General features: G+C 34.9%; 3 protein-coding genes across 3 annotated transcripts in view; all 3 read right to left on the reverse strand.

The window, feature by feature from the left end:
• Window positions 1-403, reverse strand: part of LOTGIDRAFT_163039 (hypothetical protein) — a gene marked incomplete at both ends in the record, with an annotated part of 2,231 nt that extends 1,828 nt beyond the window's left edge. The window contains one exon of the mRNA XM_009059090.1: window positions 367-403. Coding sequence (XP_009057338.1) covers window positions 367-403 — 37 coding nt within the window. The remainder of the gene's footprint in view (window positions 1-366) is intronic.
• Window positions 404-1,524: 1,121 nt separating this feature from the next.
• LOTGIDRAFT_163040 (hypothetical protein) lies at window positions 1,525-4,453 on the reverse strand (the record flags this gene model as incomplete). The annotated part of the gene is made up of 7 exons (XM_009059091.1): window positions 1,525-1,619; window positions 1,779-2,072; window positions 2,209-2,445; window positions 2,667-2,945; window positions 3,236-3,517; window positions 3,778-4,047; window positions 4,219-4,453. 7 exons carry the CDS (start codon window positions 4,451-4,453, stop codon window positions 1,525-1,527), a joined length of 1,692 nt encoding a protein of 563 aa, XP_009057339.1.
• Window positions 4,454-6,392: 1,939 nt separating this feature from the next.
• LOTGIDRAFT_233303 (hypothetical protein) lies at window positions 6,393-8,721 on the reverse strand (the record flags this gene model as incomplete). The annotated part of the gene is made up of 5 exons (XM_009059092.1): window positions 6,393-7,005; window positions 7,463-7,574; window positions 7,862-7,923; window positions 8,236-8,312; window positions 8,579-8,721. The coding sequence occupies 5 exons, from the start codon at window positions 8,719-8,721 to the stop codon at window positions 6,917-6,919; spliced, it is 483 nt and encodes a 160-aa protein (XP_009057340.1). The 3' UTR covers window positions 6,393-6,916.
• Between the last annotated feature and the right edge of the window lie 63 nt (window positions 8,722-8,784).

Raw genomic sequence — 8,784 nt, forward strand, 5'->3', positions numbered from 1 at the left:
GTTAATAATTGTTGGAATTGTTCTCGTTAACAACCCACCCCACCATTTTCTAGAAATATTATAATATTGTTTTTAAGATATTGAAAACTCTATAACAGACTTATCCCTTTAACTCTGCTTGATGCTAATCTTTTCATCAAAGCTATCATGTGTGAAGAATTTAATTTAGACCCTGTAACTCACAAAGTGCGATAGCGCATAATCGTATGATCAATTGCGTTTCATTGCATTTATTGATCAAATCGTTCCCAATCGATCCATGAAATCCAGTATCCAAGGACTAAGAATAAGGAATCATTGTTATCATATTGTAAGGAAATGTACATACATGTATATCATGAAATAGAGCTTCATTTCAGCCTATACCTTCCTCATCCCGCTCCTCCCTCTTTACCTTCCTCATCCCGCTCCTCTATACCTTCCTCCTCCCGCTCCTCTATACCTTCCTCATCCCACTCCTCCCTCTATACTTTCCTCCTCTCGCTCCTCTTTACCTTCTTCATCCTGCCCTTAATACCTTCCTCATCCCGCTCCTTTATACCTTCCTCATCCCGCTCCTCTATACCTATCTCCTCCCACTACTCTATACCTTTCTTCATCCTGCTCCTTTATACCTTCCTCATCCTGCTCCTCTTTACCTTCCTCATCCCGCTCCTCCCTCTATACCTTCCTTGTCCCGCCCCTCAATATCTTCCTCATCCCGGCTCTCTATACCTTCCTCCTTTCGCTCCTCCCCCTATACCTTCCTCATCCCGCTCCTCCCTCTATACCTTCATCATCCTGCTCCTCCCTCTAAACCTCCCTCCTCCTGCTCCTTTATACCTTCCTTATCCCGCTCCTCTATACCTTCTTCATCCCGCTTCTCTATACCTTCCTCATCCTGCTCCTTTATACATTCCTCATATCGCTCCTAAATACCTTCCTCATCCCGCTCATTTATACTTTCCTTATCCTGCTCCTCTTTACCTTCCTCAACCCGCGCAACTCCCTCTATACCTTCCTCCTTCCACTCCCTCCATACCTTGCTCCTCTCGCTCCTCCCCCTATACCTTCCTCCTCCCACTCCTCTTTACCTTCCTCATCCCGCCCCTTAATACCTTCCTCATTCCGCTCCTCTATACTTTCCTCATCCTTGTGATTTTAGATCTGTCAACGTTCATTATTCCGATTTTGCGGCCATAATGACTACTTATGAAGTTATTCGAATCATTATTGCCAGGATTGAAATGTTTCAAAAGTTTCTGCAATGAAGTATTAGTGGGAAGAAATACAAGTTTTAGAGTGGAATACCTGTTGCAGGTTCCCACTTAAGGTCCCTTTTCCCTTTTGAGACCATCAATTAATGTGTCTTAATGGATTTTTTTTTGCAGCCTGTGAGTTCAATGTTGTGTGGATACTGAAAAACGTATTCCCTTTATGTTATTCAATATAAAATACTTTCATAAACATAAATTTTTAATATATCTCTCATATAGTATATACAAGGCACTTTCTGCACACAAAAAAATCTATATTTGGACTCATTTATTCCTCTTTTCTTCCACACTTGAAAAATCTTCCCATCAATTTTCTAGATCTTCGAATGAATCTTGCAAACAAAGTCTTCTTATGAGACACACCTAAAAAAAAATTATAAAAATCAATATGAATTATCCATAATAATATAATTTCACCTTATTATTAGACGGCTATTTTTACGATGTCAGCGGAAGCAATATATATAACAACAGATAGGAGAACGATTCAAATCTGAGAATAGACACAATAAGCTGGCTTACCAGTAACAGGAGCTTCTCTTTCTAATGATGTGATTTTGCTTTTCTTTTGGGCTTCAAATATGTCTCTTCTACTCTGTCTTGGATTGTAGAATCTATCCTGTTTAATACTATCCCTGCTAGTATCTCTCTTGATGGTAACTGGCTTATATGCTGTTGAATCGTCATTCTTGTAAGTGGATTCTGGAACTCTAACCACTGTGGTCTGATGCCGATTTTTCTCATTTACTGGCCAGCTCTGTTGTTGAAGACTGTTGATGGTTGCTTTATGGTGTCTGGTTTTCTTTGATGATTTTTCTGAAATGATCATTATGAAATAATTATATTATTCAAATTTGATAGACATTGAAAAAAAAACTGACTTGATTGAGATTTTATTTGACACGAGTTTCGGAAAGAATCCATCATCAGAAAAATATATTATAGAACCTACCATGGGATTTAGTAGCTACATCATTAAAGTTCTTGTCAATTTCATTATCACTGTAATTTATATCAGCCTGTCTTGGTGTATTTATAATACATTTTATTTCCTCTGATGTTCTGCTGAAATCTTCAAGTAAATTTGGTTTTTCAGCAGAGAGGTCAATAGAACTCATGGTTTTCATTCCCATGGTATACCAGTTTTTAGTCAGAAGACTCTTCTTTAACTGTTCCTTGTCAACCTTTCCTGAAAAAGTATAATTATAAGATTAACGATGTATAATATAAAAGTCGATAGCGGGTATATTATTCTCTTGGCTTCGCAATCCGGAGAAATGTAAGCAATTACAAATCATGATACCTGCATGGTTCGTTAGGCGTATAGATTTGACATTGTAATTTCAAATTATTTCGAGATGCGGATAAGGACACATTATGTTTTATCATACTCATTAGAAATAGTTTTACCCTTTTGATTAGCTACTTCTTCTTGTGGCTTCTTTCCTCCAACCATGTTCAAAACATGTTCAATGTAACTTTTATTTGTAAACTCCTCCTGGTGCTCGTTTAACTGGCCAATGCGTTGTTGAACTGCTTTAATCTGGACATTTTCCGTGGATTTTGCTTCAGATTCACGTTTGTCCAGGGCATCTGCATTAGCTGCAAGTCCTGGCAGTTTGTTGTTAGGTGCAGCATACCATCCATTTGCTAGAAGACTCTCTCTAAATTTCAATTTGTCCAGTGGCTCTACAAATTAACAGAACAATCATAATCATATCTTGTACAACTAAAATAGTAAGAATTCATAGTTCTGGTATCCATATAACATTTTCTTCAGGAAAGAAGTAATTTTGGAAAGGCTATTTTTCGAACATTTGGATTTAGGCGTCAGGGCAAAGTGAGCAAGTGAACTAGATTGTGATTGACCACATGATGAATACGTTAATTCATTTGGGACCCACGTGAATATTTTACAGTGTAATGTCAGAGCACAGATGATTGACTATGTATGCAACCCCCAAAAATTCCATCCTTACCATGATTTGGATAAGCTTGAAGAGAACTTTTCTTTGAAGAAAACATATCCAAAAGCTTTTCTATATCCTTATTTACAGCAGTAGGAACAGCATATTTCATGGTTTGGATGGTTTGGTTTCTCTTATCTTCAAAGTCTTTAAACCATCTATCAAGTTTTGTTATCTTGTCAGTATCCTCTAATGACGTATCAGCGACCGAATTTCCATCCGATGCTGCAGCATCCTTTTTTAACCACCCTAGTTTCAGCAATTTCTCCTGGAATTTTACCATTTCTTCTGATCCTAGAATACAATATTTAACAAGCGATGAATAAAGTAGCCATCGGTTATAACAACACAGAAAATGGCCCAACTTTGTTTTGTACCAGGTTATCCGAAGCATGATCATCTATCCTTTGGATGAAAACTAATTCTACTGAGTTGCCATAGCTCATGATCTGCGAACCCTCGATAGAGTATAGTCCATAATTATCATCTTATGAACTAACCCGCAATTGCATCTAAAGTGATGTCCAGATGGATATATTGGAATCAAATCTTACCCCGGCATTTACCAGATTTCTTGGGTTTTTTCTGTGAAGCCATCAGGTCCAGAAGTTTTTCAACATCTCCTTTGGGCTCTTGCATGTTGTCTAGTTGGTGGCTTTCATTGCAATTAGCATTCATTCCAAAGCCCAATTTCCCCTCCTCTCTTCTCTGGCTCTGATTGGATGGATGTACACTTGCTCCAAATATATCGAGCCTTTCTGCAGAAACAACAAACCATCCATGTTTCAGCAAATTTTCACGAACGTTTGTTCCATCAACCATTACTGAAAAACACAGCAATTTATTAACTATGAATTTAGATTATTCAATGAAAGCTGTGGATTTTTGCTCCCAGTACCTTTGACAGTGACTGGAGCGTTGAGGAGAGATGACCTATCGATGGTAGCTTGTGGCTCAACTACTTAACAGTTCTTGGACTACTTCGAAATATTTACCTTTATCTAGTTGGCGAGCCCGTTTCTTTATGGGCATCATCGTCAATATTTCTTCAAGATATTTAACTTTGCCATCTTTAATCTCGTCAAATCCACTGACTGGTTTCAACTTCCTGCTTTCGAAATCAGCAAACCATTTGTCTATGTTGTTTGTAGAAGCAGCAGTCATTTCACCGTGGGTCACCACACCTCTTACCCACCCATTCTTCAATAAATATTCATGAATTTGTTCCATGATTATCGAATCTAAAAAAAAAAAATACACAGATAAAAAAATTCTAATTTCGAAGTTAACAAGGGTCGGATAATACACTTTATTTTGTCCGAAAAGTTTTCAAGAAAGTTGGGTTTTAGTTTTGTATATTTCCTGACCCTGAATATTTCAAAATCAACACATTTCTGTAATTTCGTCGATTGTCAATACTTTGAAGACAACAATTAACACAGAAGAAAATTTAAAGTGAAAAATGAATTGTTTTTGCTCTGGAATTTGGAGGAGTGAACATTAAGGTGAACACCAACACCAAACAAACCAAACTCTCTCCACTTACCTATTTTTAATCTAAATGAACTCGTTTGCACAATGCAATTTAGAAAAACTTTTGTAAATTGCAGAGAATTGACCAAACACGTCTTGATTTAGATATTGCAACGAAATGTCTAACTATGCGCTATTATGACGTCATAATGTACAGACGTTAATAATTGTTGGAATTATTCTCGTTAACAACCCACCCCGCCATTTTCTAGAAATATTATAATATTGTTTTTAAGATATTGAAAACTCTATAACAGACTTATCCCTTTAACTCTGCTTGATGCTAATCTTGTCATTAAAGCTATCATGTGTGAAAAATTTGATTTAGACCATGTAACTTACTCTGCTGCGAGCTGGCACAAAGTGCGATAGCGCATAATCATATGTCCAATGTTGTTTCATTGTGTTTATTGATCAAATCTTTCCCAATCGATCCATGAAATCCAGTATCCAAGGACTAAGAATAAGGAATCATTGTTATCATATTGTAAGGAAATGTACATACATGTATATCATGAAATAGAGCGTCATATCAGATTGGCACCAAATGATTTACAGCGGCTCCTGTTAAACAGTCATCGGAGAATTGATAAATGGATATCACAGGAAACATGGTTGCTTTTAGAGTTGCATGAGTCAGAAAATGCCATCTTTTGTGAAAACAATCAAAATAAAAACCTTTCCATCTCAAAACAAATATCTATTAATATTTGATAAAGTACAGGTATGTGTAAAAGTATGTACTGAACGTTGATGTGAATGATTGCTGTAACAATACAACAAAAGCACTCGTTCAAGAATCCAGTTTACTTACCAGGTAACACTTTCGATTACGATGAATAACTTGTAAATGTTGTAGACAACTAACGCTACACGTCTAAATATTTCTATTACTTAGAAATGACGCTACGGTACGGTATTGTAACGTCATAATCGAAACCGCACTCCGTAATGCATATTAAAATCTACAGACACCATATTAGTTGTGATTAAAATTAAGAATTAAAATTTCTAAAGGTCAAATTCTAAGATAGAGCACAGTATCATTATGCGATAGAATCTATAGAAACCCGACTGCAAACTAATGCGATCATAAAGTTGACCGCTGTTGTTATCAGTGGCGTCGCGAGTGGATTTGCCCCCCTTCCCCCAATTGTATCCCACTTCATTTATAACAAATTTTAAAAGATCATTTCTTTAAAGCTTTTGCCCAAATATATGTGCCAGAATGCACCATAAATTTCAATATTTTCTTGTGGAAGTACTCTCTCAGACGCTGCGTGGGAGGATTACACCTATAGCTCTTCTACTGAGCTAAGCATTTTGAATTTAAACCTCGACAGAATCCTCCTTCTTTTTACACGCAACACCAGCCACTACTAAATAGGATGGGTCAACATGCTACGATACAATCAGATCAATTTATGCACGAGTAAACAAATCAGCCAAGATTTGTAATATTTGTCCAAAGGTTCGATATTACAACTATAATAATTCTGGACACATATGGTTTTGAAGGCTCAAAATTCAACAATGAGCTGTGAACACTATTACTGATTAGTTTAGGTTAAAAAAACTCCTGTGTCTGACTAAAGTACGATTGTTCAAACTGGTAAAACTGGTAATACAAAAAACTTTATACGAAAATAGTTTTATTGATGTGTGTGAATATGATACATATACAGAACATGAAGAATGAAAATCTTGTTGCTTACAATTTTATACAGGTTGACTATGGATGAACTAATATGTATTAATTTCACTGGCATTGTTTTAGGTTCACAAAGGTATCTTCTTCTTACAGATACTATCAATTATGACTACTTAATTTGGTTGAATTGAACAGTCATGTCTGACTGAAGCTCCAAAATAACAACTGTAGGACTGCATCCTTGAAATAAGTTCTACATACATTCAGTAAAGTCACTCAATAAAAATAATATATCCATAAATGTGTCACAAAAAAGACCTAAAAGAACCTATTCATCTTGAATGTGTTGAAATGGACAGTTCATACTTTACTTTTCATGAGAAAGCTTAAACATTATTTTTGTATCAAGGCATTTGAAAGTTCATCAAAGTATATTGCCTTGACAAAGGTGCCACTAAAATATATAGTCCAAATAGAAACCATCCAAATCCTTCCTTATCATTGTAACGTCAGTCATCTTCATCCACCTGATTTTCCGTAACACTGGCAGCATTTATAACATTAGCAAAATCTTCTTTACTAGCTTTTAATCTTTCTCCTGAAATATTGAATAAAAGGTATTAGGACTGAAATCATGAATGTTCAATTAAATCTCATCGAATTTTGCAAGTCAAAAGTATAAAAAAAATTTTCTAATTTTCCTATAATAAGCATAAAATTTTCTTCCAAAGCTAGTAGTATTAGAAGACTCTCTACGGACCTTAGAGTCCAGTAATAGCTGAATCCATTGTATCTTATCAACAAATCAAACAGTATTATAAAATCTCATAATCTCATATTTTAATTACTTATCAAATTTCTAAATCTAAACTAATTTTCTGATTCATTGCCTATTCCATTTGATAGTTATGTAGTCATTTATGTATGACGGTTTAGTATTAATATGCCTGTAATCCAAAAACACCTTAATCTCTGAATAAGTCAAACACCAACATTCTTTTCAGATGAAAATAACTAATGTAACTAAAATCATATTATCTAAATGGTGTACTTACTTATTAATTCTGCAATTGCCCGTTGTGTCCTTCGTTCCAGTTTTTCTAATTTTTTAGCTACATCTCTCTTTAAATCCCAGTCTGGTTTTCTTGGTGCCAAATTAGTTAAATCCTGAAATAAATAAAATTTAAATCATTATCGAAACAACATCATACTTTATGATTGAAACAGAATGCTACTGGTTACAATAACTAAGGTTAGGTACTTGTGGCTAGTCCAAAGTCCAATCTTTTCTCTTAAAGATTTTGACAAATTAATTCTCTCTACCCTTTCAGAAAAAATGACAACTGCAGCATTTAAAAATTTTAGGACAAAAAGTCACAAGTACACGACAACGCACATCACCTAAATTTGGAAAAAGAAAAGAAAAATAAAAGACACTTTAAAGAAACACTTACCACTTCATCAATGGAATGGTCTGTTTTAGCTGATTCTAACTGATCTTTAACTTTCTCCGACACTGAAACAAAAAACATAATTAAATTAAATCATTATTTTCTATGTATATAAGTTTATATTATATACTTTTGGTATATTTTCCTACTTCATACACATGTCATGTTATACTGCTATACATAGAAAGAAAGAAAAGAAACAAACAACTACATTGTACAAGGATAACAAATAGGTTTACAGTTAAGGAACCTTTCTACCAGCTGGTCCTTGGCCAAACCTTGGCATTGATCTTTCCTGGATTAACCGTACCCATTTACAGCTTGGTCGACTGAAATTATGAATGGACTTTAGTACTGTATGTAAAATGTCTACTAACCATCTTCAGGTTTGATTCTAGGTAATGATCCTTCTTTTAACACTTCACTTTTAGGTTTGTAACTTCTGAATATAGGTCTAGAATATATGAAATTCATATAGTTTTAGGATGAATAACAAAGCATTTTCACACTATGCCTGTGATTCATAAATAGCCCTACCTATTATGATCTGGAGATCAAACTAAATCAAAATATAACTTATGTATTTAATTCGAATAAGAGATGAAAGAAAAATTGGTTCTTTTGTGCTTTCGGGTTGTTTGTTTTGTTTTATTTTTATGGAAAATGACAATCAATGGTGACAATGTCATTTTATAAGAAAAGATCAAACTGGATAATTACTTTGGTAATTGTTCTTTCTCTGATGAATCTTCATGTTCACCATCATCGTTGTGTGCACTTCTTTTTTGTTTTTTAGCCCTTAAAGCCTTCAATCTTTCCTTTCTTTTCAATGCTTCATTTCCTAAATTTCCAACGTCGGCCATGATGGCTAAATTTATACCTTTTTTGGTTTTCTTTATTGAAAACTTTATCAAGAGTTACTCCCC

This window comes from Lottia gigantea (genome assembly GCF_000327385.1).
Source record: "Lottia gigantea unplaced genomic scaffold LOTGIsca_37, whole genome shotgun sequence".
Taxonomy (NCBI): domain Eukaryota; kingdom Metazoa; phylum Mollusca; class Gastropoda; family Lottiidae; genus Lottia; species Lottia gigantea.